General features: G+C 48.3%; 2 protein-coding genes and 1 pseudogene across 6 annotated transcripts; 1 reads left to right on the top strand and 2 right to left on the bottom strand.

The window, feature by feature from the left end:
- Window positions 1-75: 75 nt before the first annotated feature.
- LIME1 (Lck interacting transmembrane adaptor 1) lies at window positions 76-2,873 on the bottom strand. Of its 5 annotated transcripts, none has more exons than XM_037811277.1 (6): window positions 2,740-2,873; window positions 1,409-1,527; window positions 1,206-1,263; window positions 1,043-1,130; window positions 549-898; window positions 76-466 (listed from the first exon to the last, which is right to left on the bottom strand). In XM_037811277.1, exons 2-6 carry the CDS (start codon window positions 1,504-1,506, stop codon window positions 230-232), a joined length of 831 nt encoding a protein of 276 aa, XP_037667205.1. In that variant the 5' UTR covers window positions 1,507-1,527; window positions 2,740-2,873; the 3' UTR covers window positions 76-229. The 5 variants fall into 5 exon arrangements, with proteins under 5 accessions (XP_037667205.1, XP_037667204.1, XP_037667202.1 ...); XM_037811276.1 differs by having other exon boundaries at window positions 2,725-2,857; XM_037811274.1 differs by lacking the exon at window positions 2,740-2,873 and adding an exon at window positions 1,699-2,630.
- ZGPAT (zinc finger CCCH-type and G-patch domain containing) lies at window positions 2,782-27,001 on the bottom strand. Its single transcript, XM_037811272.1, has 7 exons — window positions 26,929-27,001; window positions 25,889-26,522; window positions 5,281-5,414; window positions 4,767-4,922; window positions 3,873-3,992; window positions 3,370-3,775; window positions 2,782-3,172 (listed from the first exon to the last, which is right to left on the bottom strand). The coding sequence occupies exons 2-7, from the start codon at window positions 26,440-26,442 to the stop codon at window positions 3,034-3,036; spliced, it is 1,509 nt and encodes a 502-aa protein (XP_037667200.1). The 5' UTR covers window positions 26,443-26,522; window positions 26,929-27,001; the 3' UTR covers window positions 2,782-3,033.
- On the top strand, window positions 6,751-10,241 carry LOC119515389 (annotated as a pseudogene).
- Window positions 27,002-27,035: the final 34 nt, after the last annotated feature.

Here is a 27,035-nt window from a genome sequence, read left to right as displayed (position 1 = left end):
GGAGTGAGTGTCCCCCTAATGTCCTGCAGACCACTCCCGCACCCTCTCCAGGCTTCCAAGAAGGGGCAGACGACCTTGGAGGGTGGCGATTTATTTAGACAAGGGCCTTGGCCGGCTGAATAGGCAGCACCCTGGCACCTCTGGGGCAGCACCCTGGGTTTCCAGTCACCAACCCTTCCTAGGCCGAGGCTGATGGGGTGGGTCTGGGCCCTGCATGTGCCCACTCATGCTAGTAGCCAGAGCTGGGGGGCTCGGGGTGCGTGGGGGCCCTCATCTCCTGGATGCTCTCGTACACGTTTTCCAGGGGGCCGCTGTCCACACCCAGGCCCCTGACTGGGAGGGCAGCAGAGGCCCGGTCACTCCCCAGGGCCAGAACGGCTCCGTCACCCCTGGAGTCCTGCGGGGCTGTGGCGGCTCCCGGGCCCCTCCTTTGGGGCTTGCTGACCCTGGAGTACAGGGCGTCCACCTGCAGGGAGGAAGCCCATCCCGGCAGGGGTCAGAACTGCCCATCTGCCAAGGACCCCCCCCCCCCCGCACACCCACTTCACCTGAGAGGCTGGCATCCTCTCCGTCTTCCCCTGATGCAGACTTTGGGGGCTCCCGTCTGTCCCCTTGGGCTTCCGGATGCAGGCATACTCGGGCACAGCCAGTCCAGTCCCAGGCCTGGCACAGTTGCTGACCAGGCGGGCCCCTGCCCACACCACAGGGCTGGCTGCCAGGCTGGCCCTGGGCAGAGCCACCAGCCCCACGTTGGAATAGGTGGCCTCAGGGCCGATGGGGGGCACAGCACTAGCAGGCCAGGGCCGGGGCTGCTCTTGGCGTGCGAAGGTAGAGGGGGCTGCCGACAACCTCTCCGGCCAGTGTGGATGCAGGAGGTCCATGCTAGCAGGCCGCGGGGCTGGAAGTGGGGTCAGGGCAGAAGTCACGCAGGGGGCAGGAGCAGGTGGCCCCAAGTGGGTTGGGGAGACCGTGGGCAGCCCAGGCACTGGCGTCATGTGTGCGTGCAGCCGAGTCCCCCGCTGCCCGGCCCCGCCTGGCTCACCTCTGCTTTCTCGGGGGCCCTGGTGCAGCTCGTGCAGCCTGGTGTCCGACTTGCTGAGGGTGCAGAGGTGGGGCCGCCTCAGCGGGGACTGTGGGGAAGGAGGCAGGTCGGTACCCCGGGGCTTTGCTGGACCCCACTGCCCTGGGGACATCCTGGCACTCACCGCTCCTGTCGGCCTCCCACTGCCCTGCAGCTCTGTCTGCTGCCTCCGGGCTTGCTTCCTGGGGCGAGAGGGTCTGTCAGGCCGGGGTGGTGCAGGTGGGGCCAGCCTGGCAGAGGTGTGCGCCCAGAGCCAGGTACACCAACTTGCCAGCAGCCCCTTCCCACTGCGGCCCCACTCTGCCCCCGGGGGTGTGAATGGTGTACCTGTGGCAGGCCGTGCACAGCGCCCACAGCCAGAGGAGCAGGGCAAAGCACCCCACGACCCAGAGGGCAGGAGGGGCTGAGGGCACCTGTGGGCTCATCGTGGCAGCCCGGGGCCTGGCCTGGGGCAGAAGACAGAGGGGCATGGGGGGCTGGCTAGGGGACTGCAGCACCCCCAGGCAGCCCCCACACTGGCGCTTCCCACCGGGCGGGCTCCCGTCTAGGGCCTCTGACTCAGCACACAGGAAACCCCAAGGCTGCGCAGCCCCTCCTCCCCCAGAGGCGGTGCCCACCTTCCCGCCTCCGGCCCCCAGGTCCTGCAGGGTGAGGGTGGCGCCCTGCTGGCTCCACTGCCTCCCAATGAAGCAGGGGATGTGGAGGTGGCCGAGGGCTGACCAGCCAGGCCCGCTGTGGCACCTGCAGCTCAGGCCTGAGGGCCGGGGAGCCTTTGAGAACACACTTGGTAGCCACTGACCTGCCCAGGCTTGACACCTCGGTCTCAGGTGACACCCCCGAGCCACCTGCAGCAGGGCCGAGGGGAGGGGGCGGGCAAGGGGCAGGAGGGGGCTGCTTTGAGCATCGAGTACCCCTCAGCTGCTGCTCTCTGGCTCTCCACTGCCCTGCAGCTGCCCCTCCCACAGGCCCTGACCCCTTCCTGGGGTCTCAGCAGAGCTGTGGGGGATGGGGAAGGGTCCCCACCCCACAGCCGAGACAGCAGGTTCACCCCACGAACACCCCATGGCCCAGCAGTGGTGTAAGTGGGGGCCTGGGCCCACTCCCTTTTCCTCCTGGGCAGGCAGGGCCGCCCCAGGACTCTCAGGAAGACCTGACGCGGGGCCCGGGCAGTGGGCCTCCCCGGCGTGGCCCAGGTCCCCGTCCAGTGGGGACGCTGCTGTGAGCACTTACCCAGGCCCCTGGCACGGCGGCTCCGGCAGCCCGCTCAGGGGCAGGGGGCGGGGACGGCGTGGGCGCCAGGAGGAGCCCCTGCCTGCTTCCTGCCCCAGCAGCTCAGCGCCTCCCCCCGCAGCCACCCAGCCCTGTGCTGCAGCTGCTCAGTCACAGCCACTCTGAGCTGCAGTTCCCCACGGCCGCCCCGCCTGGGGTTGCGGCCCATGCCACCTGCCCACACCTGCCGGGCAAAGATGCAGGGAGGCGCAGCTCAGTGAGGTGGGGGCCTGACGGTCACAGGGCTGAGCCGGGCCCTAGGCCTCCCAGACCCACCGTCACCACCAGGTTGTGGCCTGTGTCTCCCCCTGGGGCAGCACGGGGAGGGGGCACCCTGCAAAGCCCCATCCAGGAGAGGAAGACGCTGGCCTAACCCTGCACAGATGCACCTTTCTCCCCAAGACCCCGCAGCCAGCCAGTCCACGGAGAGATCCCAATGAAACCACTTTAATGCTCTTGCTTCAGGGAACTCCCAAGACTTCTGAGGTGGCAAATAAGTGTCCAGAGACAGCCCTGCACCCCGTTTTCCAGTCAGCAGTGTCCATGTGGCCCAGTGAGAAGTGGGGGAGGTGGGCCAGTGCCCCCTCGGGCGCCCCCTGGCGGGTGGGGTGACAGCTGGCTTTCCCGAGAGCTGCCAGGAGCAGGGCTGGCGCAGGGGCCTAGGCCGCCCACGGGCAGGTGCTCTAGAACTCCGTCATCTTCTTGTGGGTCTCTGCCTTCCGCTGCTCCCGCTGCAGCCCTGCCTCCTGGGCCCGGAGCTGCCCCAGCTGCCGCTGGGCACCGGCCAGCTTCTCCTCCAGCTGGGCGGTCACCACGCTGTGCCTGGAGGGGGACTGCAGGTCAGACCCCGGGCCTACCTCAGCCCCCCCCACCCCAAAGCCCCCAGGTGGGTTTGACCACTGCCAGGGTCAGCTGAGCTCCTGCATGATGCTGGAGGGCTGGGTACCCAGAAGAGGGTCAGAGGGACACCTGCTAGGCTGCTGCCGCCCCCACTGCCCACACCCCTGCCCACCCCATACCGGCCCACATTGCGGGCGAGGGCTTCCTGGATGCTCCGGATGTCCCGCTGTGTCCGCTCGATTTTCTCCTCCGTCTGGAAGAGCCGCAGGCTCAGGGCCCTCCTGGAGCCCTCGCTGGCGTGGTAGGTCTCCCTGCTGCTCTGACTTCCTGGGGCAGCTGCAGCCTCTGGGACCCCTGGAGCCTGGCTCTGGAGCTTCTCGTTCAGGAAGTCAAACATGTTGCGAGGGGGTGGGCGGCCCCTGGGCCCACCTGCCCTTCCCCGGCTTCTTGGGCGTGGGGCCCTACCAGCCCCGACACCCTTTGGCCTCCTCTGGAGGACCTCTGCACACTGGTCCAGTGACTTCCCTCGGGGCAGCACCACACTGTGGACAGGCTCCACCCGGCCCTCGGCGTTGCGGCCCAGACCTGGAAAGGCACAGGGTGGGCTCTGCAGCTGCGGGACCTCTGTGGCTGCACATTCCACCAGCACCCTTGGACCCCCAGCTGGCACGCACGCACTCACCCTTCCCAAACTCGTAGCCCATCTTGGCGAGAAGCCGGGAGCCAATGCCCCGTGTGTGCACTTCCCAGCCGGCGAAGGCAGAGCTGCAGCTCCCGCAGTCCGCAGCTCCCACGTCCACGACTGCAGGAAGCAGAGAGCAGGGCCTGGTTGGCTGGGACACAGCCAGATGCAGCGACCCGCTGCACTGCACCTGCAGCTGGGGCCGCACTCTGTACCCCAGGCCCCTGCCCACTGCCTGGGCCTGCTGGGGGCTCAGGCAGAGCAGGCAGAGCACCCAGTGGTCCAAGCTCAGCGAGGAGTTCTGCGGCCTCCTACATGCCAGGGCCACAGCCTGGCCACCCCACGGCCTCCCTCACGGTCCCTCTCCCCACCCTGCCTCACTCCCTACCCCACGGCCAGACCTCAGAGCACTGTCCTCCACTCAACCGCAATCCCCCATCACCCTGGAAATGGGGCCTTGGAAACGGCCAGCAACATGACAGAACAGGTTCTAAGTGGCTCTGGGGGGGCCAGAGGCTGCTGCCCAAACTCCTTCCCAAGTTTCCTGCATGTGCCACCCGGCCCACTGCCCACTTGCACCCCTCACCCCGTCAGTCAATTCCTGTGCGCCCAACATCCACCCGCGCCTGCCCACCCTGCCACGGCCATGGCCCATCCCTTCTGCCCGGCCCCGTGCACACTCACAGATTCTCACTGTGCGGGACTGTCACTGCACACATGCTCCCTGGACAGGCCGTCTCTTCACTGGGGGGTCCCAATGCCTGGCCCCCAGCCTCCCCCATGCTGCCTCCGCATGCCAAGGACAGACCTGCACTGTTGCTCAGCTGCTCTCTGGAGGTCTGCTTGGATGCCTGCATCCCCTTGGGCCCACGTGTTGCCGCCAGGCACCCCTACCTCTGCCGTGGCTGGAATCATCAGCATCACTGCTGTCCGAGTCAGAGAGCTCTGCGGCCTCCGTGCGCAGGGGGGGCAGGACACTGTCCCCCTCCACCACAGCCTCCTTCAGCAACAGCGAGTCAAACTTGACTGTGTAGCAGCCACTGTCCACATCTAAGGTGGGGGGCAAAGGCCTCAGCTCATGATCCGGAGCCACGGTGGGAGGCGGGGAGTGAAGGGGGGTCCTCACAGGACTGGGTCCAGCCTACTGTGGCCTCAGATCCAGGGCCCCTCTGCCCACCCGTGGGAGGCAGGGAATGGCCACCTGCTAACAACACCCTGGAACACGGAGAGGGCTGTTAGTACCCTGTGGTTTGGCGAAACCCGCCAAGAACAGAGGAAATGCCGGCTGTGCCGTCTCAGTGTCAAGCCAGGAAGGAAGTGGAGACACAGAGTTGTCACTCAAAGGACATATAAGTCCCCCAGTCAGGTGTGGAGTGTGTGACCCACTTGCACCGCCACCCAGGCTCACCAGTGACCCGTGCGGGGTGCCAGAGGCCGTCCTGGTGCTTGGCCAGACACGCAGAGCCGGCCTGCAGGGAGCTCAGGTCCGGGTCCTGGAAGGGGCGGAGCTCATCCACAGAGACCACCTGCCCATGGGAGAACCTGCAGAGAGGGCGTGGGCGGGGCTCAGACATGGTCCCCAAGAGCAAGGACACCAGCCTTGCCCTGAAGGGGGAAGACAGGGACACACATGTGCACACACGTGCAGACATATACAGATGTATAGGCAGTGACACACACACACGCACACATGTATATCCACAAGCACATTCATATACAGACGCACACACGCTCACGCACATACACACACATACATGCATATCCACACACACACATATACAGATGCACCCAGGCACACATACCGAGACACAGAGGCATGCGTGCACATGCACACACACACACACGGATGCATGAGTACATACACATGCTCACGTGTGTGCATTCACATGTGCACACATATGCGCACACACACACACACTTGTGCTTTCTTGGCTATTCTGAGGAGAAGTGCCGCATGTGGCTTCCTGGGCTGGGGCAGCAACGTGGCGAATGACCTTGTGTGAGAGCTTCCCACCACCCACCAACCAGACCCAGAGCCCCAGTGACCTGCAGTTAACCAAGGCAGGTGTGTATGCACACACACGTGTGCACATGACTGAGTCTTCCCCAACCAACGGGGAGTACCTAGTTACACAACTGATGTCTGCACCTTTGGATATCAGTGAACCGGTGAAATCAAAACCAAAACCACGGGGTGGGGGGGGAGGGCTGTTTGACTGTTTGGATGTATAATGTCCCCCAAAACACCATGTTCTTTAATGCAGTCTTGTTAGTGTTGATTGGGTTGGAATCATTTGATTGAGTGTTTCCATGGAGATGTGACTCAGTCGACTGTGGGTGAGACCTCTGACTGGATAATTTCCATGGAGGTGTCACCCCACCCATTAAGGGTGGATCTTGATTTAATCACCGGAGTCCTGTAAAGAGCTCACAAACAGGAGCCCAGAGCAGCTGAGAGGGACCCTTTGGGGAGCAGCTGAGAGGGACATTTTGGAGACGGCTGCTGTAAGCAGACTTTTACTGATACTTTGGAAATGCTAGCCTGTGTTTGCTCCAGAGAAGCTGAGAGAGGATAAAACACCCCAAAAGCAACATTTTGAAGAATGCACAGGAGCTGAGAGAGGAGCTGGAATATGACCAGGGACCAGCAAACGCCAGCCATGTGCCTTCCCAGCTAACAGAGGTTTTCCGGACGCAATCGGCCTTCCTTCAGTGAAGGTGTACTCGAGTTGAGGCCTTACTGTGGACACTATCATGGCCTTCAGACTGTAAATTTGTAACCAAATAAGCCCCCTTTGTAGGAGCCAATCCGTCTCTGGTACTTTGCGTGACGGCAGCTCTAGCAAACTGGAACGGTGCGGGGGTGGGGGTGGGGGGGACATGGAGACAGCCACAGAACCACACCTTTAACTTTGCCAAGGAAAGACATGGAAAGGTTCAACACCACCTACTACTGTGTCCCATCATTTCAAGAGGAGGCCCTTCCCAGCCCCCAGGAACGGATGTGCACACTGGGAGAGTGGGCTTGGCTGTCTTCCCAGGAGGAATCGGGGGGTGGAAGAGGGAGTCACTAACCTCCCCCAGGTGGACAGAGACAGCCCCTGACACCGCCTGGCCTGGAGGTGTGCAGCCCCCCAATGCCTGACGGTCGCAGGTCCTCCGGGCCCTACCGACGACCAAGTGGCAACAGCGGCTGCAAGACTGTGCCCTGCTGCACTGAGGTGGAAACTACACGGCTGAAACGTCTCGTTTAGCTGAGGCGCACCCCAGTGTGCTCAAGAGGAGAGACTCGACCCCAGAGCTGGATGAGGCCAAATACCCCCGCAGCACACACACACCATCGATTAACCACACCTTTCTGGAGGCATCTCCAGCAGTCTCAGAACCTCCAAATGCAGTACCCTCTTTAACCCGGCAAGTATGCCCACGCAACAATTCTACAGAAACACTGATGAAGGTGTGCCAAGAGCCAGCCACAAGGGTGCTAAACCAAGTACGAAAGAACTGGAAATCACCTACATGTCCAGCCAGGGGGAACAGTGACGTTCAAGGCGAATCCATAGAGCGAACGTAAAACAATGCTGAGAACAAAGTGATCCGGGGGAAAAAGTGCACATTGGCAAGAGCCCTGTTCAGGGAGAGGAAAACACCACACACGAGGGAGAAGGCACTGCAAAGGGGTCAGGAACAACTGAATGCATAAGGAAAAATAAAAAATCGGTTTTCTATCAGAAAACAAACAAACTCCACTACCTATGTCACAACATTCACGGAAATACATTCCAGAATTAGTAAAAACGTAAACCTGAAAACCCAACTACACAGAAGGTTCTGAATTGGAGCAATGGTGAAGTAAAGAGGTCACAAATCCTCCCCATAGAAAAACAGTCTAGAGCCGGATAAAACTGTCGAAATGCACCGTTCTGGGCTCTGGAGACGGACCAAAGGCAGACAGCACTCCGAGAAGCAACTGCTCTTGAGCAGCTCCAAGCGCTGCGTGAGGACAGTGGGAGCCCTGCAGCCTTCGTGACTGAGCTTCCACACCCCGACTCCTTGGTCAGCAAATACAACTGTTTCACCACCACGAGGGCAGCTGTGAAAACCAGCAGACTCCAGAGGGGGCAGCCTTGACCTGGTGCAGGCGCAAAACCCGAGGTGTGGTCAGCTGAAAGCGGGGAACTTGATAAAATGAATGGGGACAACTGACAGGGCTGGGACTCCAGCTGGGGTGAGCAGGGGACCCTGAAAAGGAGGGCGCCACAGAAGGGCCCGGCTCTGCAGGCATCCCTGGCTCTCGAGGAACTGCATGCACATGTCACAAGACCCAAGAGCATAAATCTAAAACACCAGGCAGAGGCAGCCGAGACTGCACACGACAGAGGAGCCAGACTTTGCAGCTGAAGCCCAGGAAGGTCACCAACCACCACCAGCCGGGGAAAACAATTTAGAACCCACTGTTGCTACAACATATCGTCTATAATTTCCAGTTTTAAACAAAAAGTTGCAAGACATGCAAACAAAGGGGAAAGTGTGACCCATATTTAGGGGGGGAAAGCAGCCAATAACGTCTGATGCAGAATCTGGACTCAGATGCTGAATTTAGCAACAAAGACTTCAAAGCAGCTACCATATTCTCAAAGAATTAAGTGAAAATAATGATAATGGGTCAACAAATAGGGAATCTTAAGTGAAAAGTAGATGCCATATAAAAGGAATCAAATGGGAATTCCAGAGATGTAAAGTACAGTAACTGAAATGAAAAACTCACTCAGGCTCACCAGCAGAAGAGAAAATTCAGTAGTCATTATCCCACCTGGAGAAAAAGACTGAGGAAAAATGCACAAGCCTCAAAGACCCAGTGACAGGACAGTGTCTAGGTCACTAACATACGTGTAAGGGAGGACCAAAGGGGGAGGAGAGAGAGAAGGGACAGAAAAAAATGTTTGCTAAAGAATAGGTGAAAGTTTCCCAAATTTGGGAAAACAAAACATTAATCCGTAGATCCAAGAACTTTACCAAATCCCATCTATGATAAATGCAGAAAGCTCCACACCTGGACACATCCTAGACAAACTGCTGAAGGCCAAAAACAAAGAAAAACTCCTGGAAGCAGCAAGAGAAAAAAATCACTCTTCACGTACAGAACAATTCAATAATGGCTGACTTTTCATCAACAACAATGGAGTCCAGAAGCCAGGGTGATGACATTTCAAAACGCTGAAAGAAAAAAGAAAATGTCAACCAGGAATTTTTTATCCAGCAAAACTATCCTTCAAATGTGAGGGTAAAATACATTTCCAGAAAAACAAAAACTGAGAAACTTTGGTGTAGCAGACCTGTACCACAAGAAATACCAAAGGAAGTCCTTCAGGGTGAAAGAAATCACAGCAAGCAGTAACTCAAACTCACAGGTACACACATGGGTAATGTAAAAGACTACAGATGTATGGATATAGTTCTCTTTTCTTCTTTTAATTTCTTTAGAAAATATAAGTTTAAAGCAATAATTATAACTATTGTGGGGCTATAACATATAGAGATGTAATATATATGACAAAGCATAAAGCAGGGAAAGGAATGGAGCGATCTTGTAGAAAAATTGCTATTCTTTAAAGGAATGAAGTTAGTATTGATGTACATTGGGATAAGTTGAAGATGCAAACTGGAATCCCTAGAGTAACTCCTAAGAAAATAACATTGAAAAAAAATAGCTTGGGACTGAGGGGTGGACCCAGCGTTGTACGCTGCAACTTTTGCTCGAGCACCAACATGAAGGATGCGATATCGGGGCTCTCTGGTCTGCTGCTTTGGGCCGCCACTTGCCTGGCCGCCATCTGTGTGCTGTCTGCGGCTGACAACAGGACCCTCACTCCAACCGTGATTGGACCCACGACCTCAATGCCCACCGCCAAGACTGCCCCGACGCCCCCCTCTCCGGCCACCACTCGAGCACCAGCAGTGTGTGAAAACTACAACAACTGCTTATCCTGTGTCAGTGCTAGCACTGCTGGTACCACCTGCTTCTGGATAGAATGTAAAGAAGATCAGAGCCACTGTTCACATAATTCGACAGCTAGTGATTGCCAAAATGGCACAGAATTCTGTTCTGCTCCTACTGCCACTCCATTGCCAGCCAACTCTACAGTCAAAACCACAACTCAGCCGGCCTCTCCTGAAGCTTCCCCCACAGTGACCACATCAGGTACAACAAATACCTCTTTGACTCCAACCTCACAACCTCCACGGAAGTTGACCTTTGATGCAGCCAGTTTTATTGGAGGAATTGTCCTCGTCCTGGGTGTTCAGGCTGTAATTTTCCTTCTCTATAAATTCTGCAAATCTAAAGAATGAAATTACCACACTCTATAAAACATCATCAAATTAACACAGACTGCGGTTCATTTAAATAATTCGTTAAAACAAAAATATTATTTTTCAAGATGTCCCACATGGAAGACGCTATCCCAAGGATGCATATAGGATAATTTGGAGCATTGTCCTTGAAAAATCAGTTAAATCGTTTTGCTCAACAGGAATATTTAAAACATTCTTCATGAATCCTTATGGCTGTCTTTTATCTTAAATAGCTGTTACTGTGGGATTATGTTCTCTCTTCTTGACATGCCAAATGTAACTTTTTGTAAGTGATGGAAAATATTGTCCTGAGCAGACAACCTCATGACTCTTGGCAGTTTAAATTTAGTCATTTTAAAGCTTGAAAGTTGCGTTACTTCCATCCTGACTCAGGATATGATTAGTGACCAGAACTGAGAAGAATGTGCTGAATGACCATCAATCGGGTGGATTTTTGGCTATCATTTAAAACATGGAATAAATGTATAAATTTAATAGTACTGAACTATATCCTTAGAGTAAACTGTGCTTGATAAGTTATTTTTCTACATTAGAAATAAAAAGCCACACAGGGAATAACATTCCAGATTTAAAGAAATGAAGGGAAACAAACCATATAGCAGGTTATCATTCATACTTGTGAAGCACCTTATATCATTGAGAAAATAAAGAACAGTGCTTTAAGAGACAGACTGAAAGGTAGACTGTAACTTGAACCGTTTGTGATTTGTTCTTTCACATTAAGGAAGGTAAAAGGTTGGTTCTGAGGACGTAACTGCTGATGTGAGCAGTAGTAAACTTACTTTTAGATCTATACTGTTACTATTTAGTTGAAAACTTGTCTACTTTACTTTAGAGCTGAATAACTTAACCTAAAGGATGATACAAATTTGAAAGCATTAAGATATTAAACCTCCCAACATTTTTCTTAATGGCTGTTAAAAAAACATAATTAGAGATATAACTGGTTTAATTATATTTTCCTTTGTACTTCAAAAAAAGCATCGTAACATTGTACCTCGAAAGGATTTCCACCAAGATTTCTTGAAAAGTAACTTTCACAAGGCAAGAAGGATGTACGCTTTTAGAATCATTTACTGATTCTTTAAATGAGACAATCATTTTGAGTTTTCACCCAACAGATATGACCAATGTGAATTTAGAAAAATCTAAGAATTTTGGGTTGATCAGATGACTGTAGATGTTTACTATTACTGTTTTATGACTACCCTTGTATGACTAGGTTGAGCTTTCTTTCTTTCTTTATCCTTCTCTCCCTTCCTTTCTTGTTGGTTTAAATTCCCATAGTGTAATGAGCATGCATACTTTTACTTCTGTAGTTTTCTTGTGAAGCACTAGTTTTTTCAATTTAGAAAAAATTTTGAAAGGGTACCTTCTCCCCTGCCTTCGACATATTGGATTAGTTCAGAGGTTTAAATTAGTTTAAAATGAGCCTTTTGTTTTTCTAGATTACCATTAAAGTTTTTTAATTTTAGTTTATTTAGCTACAGTGGCTAAGTTTAGCACTTGGTTTTCAATCTTATAGTAGGAAAGACAAATTGCTTTGGTCCATTTCATAAACTGAAACTCTTTGCATTTATTTTGATAATTATATTAAAGGGTCTCAAATGAAGATTTACTATTTTCTGTTACTTGTTGGTACTGCTAAAGTTTGTTTTACTTGCACATTTGTACATACACCTAATATTTTCAAGTGCCTGATTTGTTTAAAATCCCTGGCTTCAAAGGTTTTTGGGAAAAGATAGGTCAGTTTACCTCACACTTTGTTTCCCTCACACTTTGTGTTTCCATTAGCAGTAATATTCTAGGTACCTCATAAAATTTATTATAGTGCCATGGCTGTTAGTTTTTAATAAGAGCTATAAACTACAAAATACATTTGGAAATATACAGCATTTCCATTCCATCCCAAATGAGCAAAAATTAGCTACAGTGGTACAACTGGCATTTATCTGGATAATGAATACCTTGTCATACATTAATATCAACACAAGTAGTAAATTTTGTGAAAATGTGGCTTGATTTGACACCTTTCACCTTCTATAATTTTGAGGCCCACTCTAACAAAAAGTGTTAGATTTCGCAAATCTAAAGAGCAGCTCTTGCAACAGAACTCAACAGCCTTTCAGTACCATTTCCCTCCTTCTTTTAGCAATTTAATATCTTGAGCCATTAATAATTTTTTGGGTTTTTGTAATCCAGAAGGTATGTAGAAACCTTTTCAGATTTTTCATCTGATTTGTTCTTGCAGATGTAGTTCTACCAGCTACCTTATTTTATCTTATGGATACTTGTTGTACAGGTAGACACTGCTGTATTTAGAAATTTCTACTTCAGTTTACTCAGAACTGCAAAACCAATCTGTATCATGTACCAAACTGATTTAAAATAAATCTACATGCTTATCAAAAAAAAAAAAAAAAAAGTATAGCTTGGGTGGCATAAAGAGGAGTGGAAATTAGTTAGTCCCCCCAGAGCAACTAATAAACACCCAGGAACAACTAGTAAATGATCTGGAATAACTGCGGGAGGACAACCGTGCTGTCCATACACCATGCACCAACCTGGACTGAGAGGAATACCCGCGATCACAGCATGGAATCTGTGAGTAGAAACTGAGGACCTGAGCCAGGAACCCCTCCACCCACAGTCCGAACTGCAAAGCCTGGCTGTGCTAGAGAGCAGCACTCTCCAAGCTAGCAGATGTACCTCAGTCCAGTTCCAACTGGGGTTTTAATTGAGAAATGTGGACTGCTCAATGCAAGCTGCAAATCCCCAACAAGTAGACAGAGGCTTTTAGTGATGACTGACCTTGAAGAGCCAGGGGACTTCTCTGTGCTGGGAGGGGGAGCCCAGAGGACTATCTCCGGGTGCTATCTCTGGCCGGTGGGTGAAACTGGGGGCCATGGACTGGCCCTGAAAGAGGACTTTCTGTCCCTTTTTCTCTCTCTCAACCTGAGCGGCTCAGTAGAGAAAGCCTCAACCATTTTCAGCTCGCAGCGCTCTGACCCAGACTAGGGTGGAGATAACAGAGTCAGAGAGACAAAGAACCCATTTCAATGCAAATGAAAACTCCCTAGGGGTGTATCTTCCCTAAGAGGAAAGAGGTGGTGCCCAGCTCTACTACCCGCCTTCCATTCAGAACAAGACCCCGGAGCCTGGGGGAAAACAGCCATGGACCACACTTCCTTACACCAGTTGGGAGTGACAGGCTGACAGGCACCACCTGCTGGGCAGGTTAGGAAAAGCACAGCTGCTCGAGGCCTCACAGGTTGTGTCAATCTTCTAAGACACACCCTCAAGGAAATCTGATATTGAATATTTCCTCCTTCTGGGAACTGAGCCCATTCTGGTCTGGGAAAACCTGACTGGGGTAACCAAAGAAATCAGATGCCTCAACAACAGAAAACTACAACCTACACTAAGAAAAACGAAGTTATGGCCAAGTCAAAGGAACAAACTTACACTTCAACTAAGATACAGAAATTGAAACAACTAATGCTAAATCACTTCCAAAAGTTTAGCGAAGATATGGCAAGAGAGATGAAGGCTATAAAGAAAACACCGGGCATACATAAGGTAGAAATCGAAAGTTCAAAAAAACAACTGGCAGAATCTATGGAAATGAAAGGCACAACACAAAAGATAAAAGATGTAATGGAGACATACAACAGCAGATATCAAGAGGCAGAAGAAAACACTCAGGAATTGGAGAACAAGCCACCTGAAAGCCTACACACAAAAGAACAGATAGGGAAAAGAATGGAAAAATATGAGCAACATCTCAGGGAATTAAATGGCAACAAGAAACACAGGAATGTACGTGTCATGGGTGTCCCAGAAGGAGAAGAGAAGGGAAAAGGGGCAGAAGCAATAATAGAGGAAATAATCAATGAAAATTTCCCATCTCTTATGAAAGACATAAAATTACAGATCCAAGAAGCGCCGTGTACCCCAAACAGAATAGATCTGAATAGGCCTATGCTAAGATGCTTAATAATCAGATTATCAAACCTCAAAGACAAAGAGAGAATCCTGAAAGCAGCAAGAGAAAAGCGATCCATCACATACAAAGGAAGCTTGATAAGACTATGTATGGATTTCTCAGCAGAAACCATGGTGGCAAGAAGGAAGTGATGTGATATATTTAAGATACTGAAAGAGAAAAACCGCCAACCAAGAATCCTATATCTGGCAAAACTGTTCTTTAAATATGAGAGTTTAAAATATTCTCTGACAAACAGTGAGAGAGTTTGTGAACAAGGTACCTTCTCTACAGGCAATACTAAATGGAGCACTACAGACAGATAGGAAAAGACAGAAGTGAGAGGTTTGGAACATAATTTTGGGTGATGGCAGCACAGCAATGTAAGTACATGGAACAAAGATGACTTTGAGTATGGTTGAAAGAGGAAGGTTAGGAGCATGTGGGACACCAGAAGGAAAGAGGAAAGACAAAGACTGGGATGGCATTACTCAGTGAAACCTAAAGTGCTCAACAATTGTGATAAAATGTACAAATATGTTTTTTCATGAGGGAGAACAAATGATCCTTGCAAGCTGTTAAAAATAGAGAGGTACTGGGGGAAAATACAATCAATGCAAACTAGAGACTATAGTTAACAGAAATACTGTATTATGCTTCCTTTAATATAACAAAGGCAATATACCAAAGCTAAATGCATTTAAGAGGGGGACATAAGGGAGAGGTATGGGACTCTTGACATTGGTAATGTTGTCCGACTCTTTATTCTACTTTAGTTTAAGGCCATCTTTCCTTCTTTTGCTTCCTAGCTGTCATGTTGTTTGTTTTTCTCTTTCTTTTTTCTTTTGTCTCTCTACCTTCTTTGACGCTTCCTTCTGCTTTGTGGAAGAAGTGGAGATATCCTTATATAGATAGTGGTGATGGTGGTGAATACATAAATATGTGACTATAAAAAAAAAAAGTGTAGCTAAACAATCAGCAGAGGATCCTCACAGCCCACGATGACAGTAACACACCAGCTGCAGTGAGGTTAAGTCGAGCCGGCCTTAATTCCACCACAGGCGGAACGCACCCGGCCTCAGAACTGCGCGCTCGCCACCAGGGCCCGCCTTGCTGAGTGCGACCCTGCACCGAGCAGGGCTCCAGGAGGCAACTCCGGTCCCCGCCAGGCCCCCACTTGCTAGTGGGAGACAACTCCATGGGAATGACCTGCATCCTGGAAACCATGGTGTGTCCTCAGGAGAACGTGCCGTATCTGTAGTGGCCCGCTGACTTACGGTGCACGTGCAGGCTGCCCTGGAACGCACCCGGTCACTGTGAACAGGGTGCCACAGGCCGGGGTGCCCGGGGGAGCCGCCATCGCGGCACCTTCCGAATGCCGGTGCTTGTGGCACGGTAAGGTGAGGGGAGCAGTTAGTGTCTACTGGGGAGCCCGGCAGCGCTCCGGTGCACGACTGTGTGTGAAGCGGGACCCAGCATGAGGCACACACATGACACAATGGCCTGGGGACGCTTTGAGGTGACCGCTAGTGTCAGGAGTAGCACCCTGAACAATACAGGGATGTACAGTGTGCTCAGAGGCAGCAGTGTCGGCCTTATGAAGCATGTTTAACTAAAAAAGTCAATGGAAAATAAATGGCACATTATACAAAAGAAGGAAGAAAAGGAGGAAAAAAGGAACAAAGGCATGAGACAGAAAACAAACAGCAAATGGTAAATGCAGCTAAAGAAATAGTTACATTAATGTGTAAATCCACGAAACACTCTAATCAAAAGGGAAAGATTATATTGTGCGTAAAAAAAACAAAATGCATTTATACGCTGTATACAGTAGATACACTTAAGATTGAAACACACACACAGGCGACCAAAAGAGAACTGGAGGGACTTTAAACGAGGAGTACTAGAGACAACAGAGACGTTTCGTATGATGAAAAGGCCACTCCGTTTAGGAAGGTATACGCAGCTAACAACAAAGCCCCCGAAACTGCGAAGCAAAAGCTGACAGAGTTAAAAAGAAAACTAGACAATTCAATGACGGTGAGAGACTTCAGTGTTTCTGTCGCAGTCGTTGACCAAACCACCAGACAGAAACCATTAAGGACACAGAGGACGGGAGCAGAACTGCCGTCTACCTGGCCTGGGACACACAGAGCGTCCCTGCAACAACAGCGGAGCTCACATTCCTTCTGGAAGCACATGGAACAGTCTCCAAAACAGACCCTATGACAAGTCGCCATAAGTTGACAGAGATTTAAATTAAACAAATTATATACTCCAACCACAATAAAATCAAGTTAAAAATCAACAACAAAATAAAATTTTGGGAATGCCCTTGTATTGGAAATGAAACAAAATACTTCTAAGTATGCCATGGATAAAAGAAGAAATCATAAGGCAAATTATAAAATATCTTGAACTGAACAAAAATGAAAATATGGCATATCAACAGTTATTAGATACAGAGAGTTAATGCTGAATTGGTAGCATTTCTGTTTGGGGTGCCGGAAAAGTTTTGGTACTGGATTGTATTCATCACAGCATGACATCATGAATGTAACTGACACCAAGGAACTGTATGCACTTAAGTGAAGTGGGAAACTTTAGGTTGTATATATGTTCCACAATAAAAAATTTTTAAGAACCCATAGAACTCTACAACACAAAGAGGGAACCTTAATGCAAACTATGTACTTTGGTTAATAGTTATAATAATATTGGTTCATCAGCTTTAACAAGTGTACCATACTAAGGCAAAATGTTAATTATAGGGAAAACCATGGGTGTATGGCAGCGAGGAGTATTTGGGAACTTTACTTTCTGTGTGACCTTTCTATAAATCTACAGCTGCTCTAAAAAAAATTTTTTTTTAAGTAGGAAAGAATTTTATTGGATGCAGCTAAAACAATGCTTAGAGGAAAATTTATAGTATTAAATGCTTATATTTGAAAGCAAGAAAGATTTCAAATCAATAATCTAACCTTCCACCTTAAGAAGGTAGGGGGAAAAAAGGAGTAAGTGAAACCCAAAGTAGGTTGAAGGAAATAATAAAGATCAAAGCAGAAATTAATGAATTATAAAATGGGGGAGGGGAAATCAATGAAACCAAAAGTTATTTCTTTGAAAAGATCAATGTAGGGACGACCACTACAGACACCAGAGAAATTAAAAGGGTTATAAAAGAGTATCATAAACAATGTTATGGTAACAAATTAAATACTTTAGATAAAAGGGAAATTTTTCTGGGAAGTTGCAATTTACCAAAATTAAGAAGACACAGAAAATCAGAATAGACCTATACTAAGTAAAGAACCTGAATGAGTAATTAAAAACCTCCCTACAAAGTGCAGTGTCAATGATGAATTCTATCGAATATTTAAGGAAGAAGTATTACCAAGTCTATAAAAACTTTTCAGAAAATGGAAGAGGAGGGAACCACTTCTGAACATATTTTATGAATATACCTGATACCAAAGCCAACAAAGACATAAAAAAAAAAAATACAGACCATTATCCCTTACAAACATAGATGTAAACACTGTTTGATATTTAACAAAATATCAGCAAACTGAATCCAGCAACACATCAAAAAGCTTATACACCATACCCAAGTATTACACACCATATCCCAGAACTGCAAAGTTGCTTTAACATCCAAAATTCAATGAATACAACATTTTTATAGATGAAAGACCAAAAAAAAAAAGATAATCTCACTAGATAGAGAAAAACCATATAACAAAATCCAATACCCATTTGTGATTAAAAACCCAAGAAAAATAAGAATATAAGGGAACATCCTCAACCTGATAAACAACAAACAAACAAACAAAAAACCTGGCGCTAACCCACATCACGGTTCCCCTAAAATTGGGAACAAGTTAATTCACTCTCACAACTTCTATTCAACACTCTCCTGGAGGTTCTAGTCATGGAGATAAGGCAAAAAGAGAAATTAAAGGCAACTAGATTAGAAAGAAAGAAGTATAACTCTATTTGCAGATGACATATTGTATATAAAAAATCCTAAGGAATTTACACACACACAAACAATTAGAGCTAATAAAGAAACTGAGCAGGGTTGCAGGATACAAGGTCCAATAAATCAACTGCCTTTCTAAATGTTTGCAATGAATAATCCAAAAATGAAACTAAGAAAGCAATTCCATTTATAATAGCATAAAAAAGAATAAAATATTTAAGCATAAATTTAAAAGAAGTGCAAGACCTATCCACTGAAAACTTCAGAACATGCTAGTAGAAATTAAAGATCTAAACAAATGGACAGAGTAGCACAGTGACAGACTGGAGAAGCCAATACTGGTGAGATGTCAACTCCCCCCCACCGGGTCAACACAAACCTGGTCACATCCCAGCAGGGTAGTAGAAGTTGGCAAGCTGATTCTAAAACTACATGGAAATGCAAAGGAGCTAGTGAGGTAGGCTGAATTATGCACCCAACGAACAGGTTCTTGATCTTAACCCACATGACTGTGAGCATAAGCCTGTTGTCAGTCAGTCCTTTGGAAGATGTTATTTTAGTCAAGGTGTGGCCAACTGAAGCAGGGCAGGTCTTCATCTGGGTTACTGGAGGCCTTACAAAGAGACCCCAGAAGTTACAGAAGCCAGAAAAAGGAGAGGGTGTTGCATGTGACAGAGGCAGAGACACAAGCCAAGGAACACCAAGGACGGCCGGCAGCCAGCACCAGAACCCACAGACACTGGGAGAAAGCAAGCCTTGCTGATATCTTGATTTTGGTCTTCTGGCCTCAAAACTGTGGGCCAATAAACTCCTGCTGTTTAAGTCAAATCACTGTGTGGTATTCACTCTATCAGCCTAGCAAACGAAGACAGTTTTGGTACCAGAAAGTAGGGGTTGCTATTACAAAAGGCTAAAAATGTGGACACTGCTTTGAAATTGGGTAATGGGTAGAGGTGGCAGAACCGTGAAGCACCTGACAGAAAAAGCCTACATTGCTTTGAAGAGACTGTTGGAAGAAACATCTACGTTAAAAGTACCTCCAAGGAGGCCTTGGAAGGAAAAGACGAATGTGCTATTGGAAACTGCAGGGAAGGGTGATTCTTGTGATCAAGTGGCAGAGGACTTGGTGAGAGCGTGCTCTGATGTCGGAGGAAAAGCAGGACTTGCAAGTGGTGAGCCTAGATGTTTAGCTGAGGAGATGTCCAAGTGCAGTGAGGAAGGTGCGGCCTGCTCTTCCTTGCAGCTTGTAGTAAAATGCGAGAGGAGAGGGATAAACTGAGGACCAAACTCTTACACACAAAGGAACCAGCGATTGAGGTTTTTGAACATTCTCAGCCGATCCAGATGGCATGCTCAAGACCAGCGCCAAGTGGCTCCATCAGGGCCTCCGTGAATCCCAGGATCATTTGGCAGATGCAATTTAAATCACAACGAGATACCACCACACACTTCTCAGAATGGCTAAAATTAAAAACACAGACCACAAGTGTTGGCAAGGATGGGAAAGAACTGGGACGCTCACACCCTGCCGATGGGAATGTAAAATGGTGCATTCCGCTTTGGAAAAAAGTTTTGGAGTTTCTTAAAAAGTTAAACACACGCCTACCACATGATGCAGCCACTGACTTCTAGGTATTTACCCAAGAGAAAAGGAAATACACGTCCAAACAAAGACCTGAACACAAATGTTTACAACAGCTTTATTTCTGACAGCTAAGAACTGGAAATGATCCTGATGTCCTGCAACAGGACAAACTGTGGCACCCACTACTGGCTCCCACTCCATAATAAAGAAGAACTTCTATACACATGACTTGGCTGGACCTCAGAGGCATTCTGCTGAGGCAAAGTGTGTGTGTGTGCATGAAATTCCTGGAAAGAAAAAATGTGGGGATGGACCACAAGCACCAGGGCTTTGGGGTGAGAAGACGGAGAGTGCAGCAGGAGACACAGGGGAGCTTCTTAGGGTGAGATAACCACCAGGACTGATGGCGGTGGTGGTCACGCCACTCCGTAACTGTGTTAAAAAGTGCAGCAGTACACCAAAAAGAGTCACCTTTACTGTAGGCTAACCAAAAAATAAAATTAGTTAGAAACCTCCATGAAACAGAAATAACAGAAGAGGGTGCTGTGTGAATCTAGAAAAGCTATTTAAAACCAGCTTTCTTCTAAAAGCTCAATAAAATTAATTTCTCATAAAAGCGAGCAACAGAAAAGTATTGAGGCCAAATACCATGCAAAGTTACTACAAGAAAAAAGAGAATAAAGAACAGAATAAAAATGAAAGGTCACCAAAAAGGCCTACTCAAAAAACAAAACCAAAAAAAAACCCACCACAGGTCAAAACTGCAAAGTTCAATTTCAAAAGCAAAATAAGACATCATGAAAATGATACAAGACTTGAAAGACTAGCATAAATCACATTTAGCAAATCTCAGACACAAAGTAACAGAATTTTAAAAAGAATCAGAAATGAAACAAAAATCCACTTGTGAAATGAAAACTCAATTAGAATATGCATAAGAACAAATAAGCACAACAAACCATGGCTTAAGTATAAAAAGGCTAAAAAAGAGAAATATTCTAAAAGTTTGATCAAAAAGAAAGAGATAAAAAAGACTGATGAGAAAAAACAAATAAATAAATAAATAAAATTTAATTTAAAAAAAGAAAGAAAAAAAAGATTGTTGAGAAAGTCACAACTATTAAAAGACAAGTAAAGATGAATCAATAGGGACAACACAACACATACTAAAAACTGTAATTCAAGAAAACTTCCTTGAGATAAAAAAGATATGAAACTATGTATCATGTCCCCTGGCAGCACGTACCCTCAGACTGGAATGGCAGAGACGATTAGCACAGCCCTGCACACAGATGACACACACATTTGTGGAGTGTTCAATAATTTTTAATAATAGGGTGGTACATGGGAACCTTGTATCTGATGCACGATTTTTCTGTAAACCTCTAACTTTTCTAAAAAAAAACAAAACCCTACATGTTGAAAGGGCACTAAGTTTCTGGGAATTTAGATTCAGAATGGTCAACAGCAAGATGCAGCCCAGTAAAACCAATTAACTTAAAGAAAAAAGTCCTTGAGCACAAAGGCCAAAGAAGCATGTGATCTTTAAGAGAAAGAAGATTAGATTGTCATCAGACTTCTCGACAGCAACGCTTCATGTGAGAAGCACATAAATGATCTTATATTCAAGGATGAGCCAAGGATCTTATATCCAACAAAACACACCTTCAAGTATAAAGGAACCAAACCAAAAGTTTATCTCTATGCCTGATCTCGGAGAACATCATTCCCTGGAACCCTTCTTGATGAATCTACTGGGGAATGAACTTCAGATAACCAGAATGACTGGAAGGACATCAACATGTGCACATAAGTTGAACACTGAACATTCAGTTCCTTGTAGCACTGAGCCTGAGGGTTAAAAAGGAGACGGAGGTTTGTAAAGGCCACTGGATCTGACAAAGTACATCTAGTGCTGTCAATACAATAATAAAAAATGGTGAGTGGAGTGTGGATAGTATATGCAAAAGAATTTAACAGTTTTTAATAAACATAATTGGTGGTGGTGGTGACAAGAGTTCTGCTGTTCTGAGTGCTGCGTGTGTAAGGCGTGATTAGAAAGATAAGTAATTACAGAACGTTGGGATTCTCTCCGCCCCATGTCCTTGAGAACCAGTGTCCTTGGAGTGGAAAAGAAGGAAATAAAGATGTAATCCATAACCAGTTAAGTAAAATCACATTAGTCCACAACTTGAATTGGAAATATTAGTATGAACTTACTAAATATTTTATCCTTAAAAACACAGATAGATGTGTGTGCTTGTGTGGGTCCACGTGTGTCCATGTGTATGCACGTGTCCAACTAGCTCTGTCTGCTGAGGAGACCTAGAAACAGGGCCCATCCAGAAAGGACGGGCAGGCGGCGCCGGTACCGTGGGTGGTGAACTACTCCTCCCCAAAGCCCAGGGCCTCCAGGGCGGGCTGCTCCAGGCCGGGGCAGGAAACACGCGGTGAGTGTGGGACATCCTGACCTCCAGGCAGCAAGCAAGCCACCGAAGACCACGAGGGTTGTGTAAACAGACTTAGGAACTAAGTGACAAGGTTCCCATTGGTCCAAGTCGGGACACTTTGAGCTTCACTGAGGATCAGAATTGCAATGGACTGAAATCCATCAAATATATTTAAATCCATGAGTTCATAAAATTAAAAAACAACAAAACCCTAATTCATCACCTTCTCAGGATAAAAGGAAAGCAATTCATTATCTCAGAAACTAGGAAAACAAAGCAAAAATATCAAGCATTTATCCTGTCTCCCTATATGAACTGTATCACTGGGTGGCTAAAGTGGTGTCTCCTTATAACATCCTAACAAATAAAAATGAACAGACAGGAGTAGAACATCTCCACTGGGCAACCCCGATGAACTAAAGGAGCTCAGCACCGAGTGTCCACAGCTGCTACCACCCAAAAGGAGCGAGAGGCGGACGTCCGACAGAGAGTGCGACCTCGGGACTCAGCCCGAGTCTACCTGGCCTTGGGGTCCAGTGACCAGTGTGCAGGAAGGAGCCACAGGGGCCCAAGAGTCCAGGACCTCAACAGACAAGCATGGAGGCCAGGCCAGGCACAGAGGAGGAGCACACAGATGGCGGAGTCAGACAAACCTGATTCTAAAAGGGGCATGACTAAACCACAGTCTGCACACCGTGGTTACACTTGGGTGATAAGCCATTTTAAAAACACAAGGAAGTGACCATGTGATAAAAGTCAGGTCAGTGGCTCTTTTTGGAGGGCTGAGGTGCAGGGAGGGCGGTTCCAGGGTGGCCACTGGATTTTAACTCCCTGGGCTCTGTATCTGTGTCCTGTGTCTGCTTTTTTAAAGTAACAAGATAAAAATAAAAAATCTGTTGAATGCTTACTGCATCTTAAGTGCTGTTCTAAATTCTTTGCATCTATCGATGCATTCCTTCCTTTTAGCAACTGAGAGATGTGATTTTCGTCTCCTAATAAATGAGGAGATTGACGTATAGAAAGGTCAAGTTACAACAAACATACAACAATGCTTGACCTTGCTGGTCATCGAGTAAATACTAATTAAATCAAGGTATCATCTTCACAGCTTTAACTGGACACAAATTTAAAAGTCAGATAATAGAAGTGTGGGCAAGTGTGGAGAAGACCGGGACTGCCAGGAGAAACTGGAACACGCCATACTCTCCAACCAAGAAGGCGCGCTGGGATTCCACCCAGAGGTGAGAACAGAGCAAAAGAAGATGTGAACTAGGATGGCCAGTGCATGCCGTTTGTAATAAATAAAAGTTGGAAACTACTGGAAGGGGACAGAATTAAGTAATGTGTCATAGTCATATGAGGGAATATAATACAGAAATTAAAATGAATGAAATAGCTTTATAGATACATGATGTCTCTTGAAAACAAGCTAGTGAAAAAAGCAAGTTTCAAAATGATTCATATCATACAATACCATTTATTTAAAATGAAAAAGAAATAAAGTACCCATATCTACTATTTACAGATACACATGTCTGTAAAGAATTAAAATGTATTAGAAAAACAAATGTCAGATTTGTAGTAATAGCCAACCCTGGGAGAGGAAGGAGAATGTGACTGGGGGTGTCAAAGGGTACTTCAACGTTATCTATATGATTTTATTTCATTTATTAAAAAAATCCAAAGCAAATTGTAGAAAACAACTTATCGGTCCTGGGTGTCGGCGAGGTAGGTATTTGCAAGATGCTTTGGAAGCCATCAGGGGAAGCCTGGAGCTGAGCCAGTCAGCAGAGCTGGGCAGCATGGCCAGATGCAGAGCTGAACACGCAGGCGCAGGCCCGGCTCCACCCCTCCAAATTGGGTGACCTGGCAGGTGACCTAGGCGACCACATCTGACAGAGATGACAGCGGGCCCACCTCTCACGCTGCTGTGCGGATTAGATGCATTTACGTGCAGGAAACCTTGGGACAGTGCCTGGTCCCAGGAGGCCCAGGTGTAAGCACTGGCTGTTGCCATCATAGGGGACACCACATAGTGACGTGGAGGGGACCTCTAGAGAGAATAGCAGCAGACAGACTAGAAGCACTTACTCTTCCCGTGCCTTGAAGGGCTGCAGCTCCACAGGTGTGTTCTCTGAGAATATGCCCTGCGTGCACTCAGAATTCCTGCACTTTTCAGCAGGTATGTCATACTTCAACAAAACTTACAAAGAAAGGAGGAGGGGAGAAAAGAAGAAATTTGCCCAATAAGATTTTGAACGCAGCAAGAGCCCATAAAGCAATAAGGCACTCAAAGAACCAGGGACAGTTACCCTGTACTGTTGGCTAAAAAAGAAAATTATCTACCACACATTTCAGTAAATGATCCCTCCAAAGATAGCGTAAAAGGGAGCACAAATAACAAGTTGCATACTTAAGGGAAAAAGATATCGCAGCAATTGTGGAAATTTGTGTGTGAACCAGCTATTACTGTAAAATTTGTTATTCATGAGATGACTTTTTAAAAAAAATATATACATCCTTTTCAGTAAGAGATGCATGCTGAACTATTTATAGGTGAGAAAGACAGTAATTTCTAGAATTTGCTTTAAAATCTTCCAGGAAGAAAAAAAAAGTAGGGCAAGGAGAACTATGGATCAAGATTGGTAAAATATTTCCATTTGAAGCAGCTGGCTAACAGGGTGTGAGCACGCCTTACCCACTCTCTATTACTTGGTGCATATTTAAAATTTTCCATAATGAAAGTACATTTAAAATTTTCATTCTGTAAGGGTAGAGAATGGGGAGCAAATGCTTAATTTATACAGAATTCCTAATTAGGTTGATTGTAGATGTTTGGAAACAGAGCTGATGATAGTGCATTATCGTGAGTATACCTAGCAGGGCTGAACTGTGTGTGACTGTGGTTGAAAGGGGATGTTTAGGGTCGTGTATGTCACTACAAGGAAAGCCAGAGGATAAAAGATGGGGCCGTATAACACAGCGAACCCTATTGTGAACAACTGTGGCTAACAGTATAAATATAAAAATGTTCTTTCATAAACTGTAACAAACATACATCACCATGAAAAGATGTTAATAAAAAGATGGCATATGGGGAAAAATACACCTAATGCAAACTACGAACCAGAGTTAACGGTAACGTTTTAATATTCAGTGATCAACTGTAACAAGGGTACCACGCCAACGCTAAGAGTGAATGACAGGAGGAATAAGGGCTATGAGGTTTTTCTTTACGGAATAATGAAAATGTTCTAAAATTAACTTTGGTGATGAACACACAACTCTGTGATTATACTGAGAGCTACTGATTACCAACTATGGGTGGACCGTGTGGAGTGTGAATGTATCTCACTAAAACTGCTAAAAAGACAAGTTTCATTCTGAAGAATAAAACCGGTGATGAATCTGGGAGACTCATCTTTCCAGTGTTAGGCTTCCCGTACTTCCTGATTCTGCCAAGCAGCATCAAAGGAAACAAGGAACCAAGGGTGACACTGTTGTGGGAATCAGCCCCCGCCCCTGAGCTCTCTCCTTGCCAGCGGCCCGATGGCAACAAGGAGGACGACACGACCCTGGCCCTCTCTGCAGGCCCCCAATGCCCCATGGCCTCGGGGCCCCAGGCGCCAAGGGCTTTACCTGCAGTTCTCCTTGAACCGGCACTTCCCCTCCAGGAAGAACGGGCAGGGCTTCAGGGCCTTGTGCGTGGGGTAGAGGTAGAGCACCCGGACAGCTGCCGAGCCGCCCTCTGCCGGTTCCGTGCCCACGATCATGGCGTTGTGATACTCTAGGGTGCCCCAGGGGCTGTAGTAGGGGGCGTTCACCTTTGTCCCACTCAACTCCTCCTCCTCGTCCTCCTCCCCCTCCTCCTTCTCCTGCGCAGGTTTGTCGGGCTCCGGCTCTGCCCCTGGGGCTACGGGTACCTCCACTCCCTCCGCCACGGCCTTCTGGAAAGCCAGGTACTCGGCATCCTCCTGGGACGGGTGCACTTGATCCAGTGTGGCCAGCAGCTTGCTCTTCCTGACGGACACCAGGCTAGCCTCTGTGAGCTCGATCAGCTCCCGCAGGTCCCCCTGCAGCTGGCGCAGGTCCGCCTGCTCAGCCGAGTCCAGGCCAGCACCCAGGGCCAGCTCCACCTGCTGCAGCTGTGCGCGGTAGGTCTGCAGGGCCGCCTCCAGGCTCTCCTCATCCATACTACAGGAGGCTGGTAAGTTTGGGGGTGAGGGCAGCGGCGGGTCCCCGAGTCCTGGAGAGGAGGCTGCAAAGGCCAGAGCTGCAAGGACGAGAAGGTAGCTGAGCCTCAGGAGTCTGGGGTCCTCGTTCCGAAGCTCACTCTGAAGGCCGCGCTGCACCGAGCGGGGGCTGTTAGCCACGCCACAAGATTCTCACAGCAACCCGACACCACCTGCACGGCCACTCCTTCTTTCAAAGATGAGAACAGGGGCTCCGGGAGCTTAGGCCGCCCGCCCCAGGCCAGCCGCCCGGGGAGGGGCTGAGCCGGCTCCGCGGCCTGCACTTCCCTCCGCAGGCCCCGCCGGGGTTTTGCTATCACGCTGACGCGGTTCTCGGCGACGCGAGAAACCCAACGCTCCCCTGGGCCCGCCTCGGCCGCCCCCTCGGGCTCCCAGCTCCCGGCGCTGTCACCCGGCCGCCGCCACCGAGAGCCGCGCCGGCCTCACCGGCTAGAGCGGCGTCCCCGTTTCCGCCCCTGCGGCCGACCGGCGCTTCCTCCCGAGCGGCGCCGCCACCGGAAGTGCCTGGCGCGGGGGCCGCCGGGACGCGGCGC

This window comes from Choloepus didactylus, chromosome 19 (genome assembly GCF_015220235.1).
Source record: "Choloepus didactylus isolate mChoDid1 chromosome 19, mChoDid1.pri, whole genome shotgun sequence".
Taxonomy (NCBI): domain Eukaryota; kingdom Metazoa; phylum Chordata; class Mammalia; order Pilosa; family Megalonychidae; genus Choloepus; species Choloepus didactylus.
Note: the sequence above shows the minus strand (reverse complement) of the source record. Positions and strands in the feature narration are given on the sequence as shown.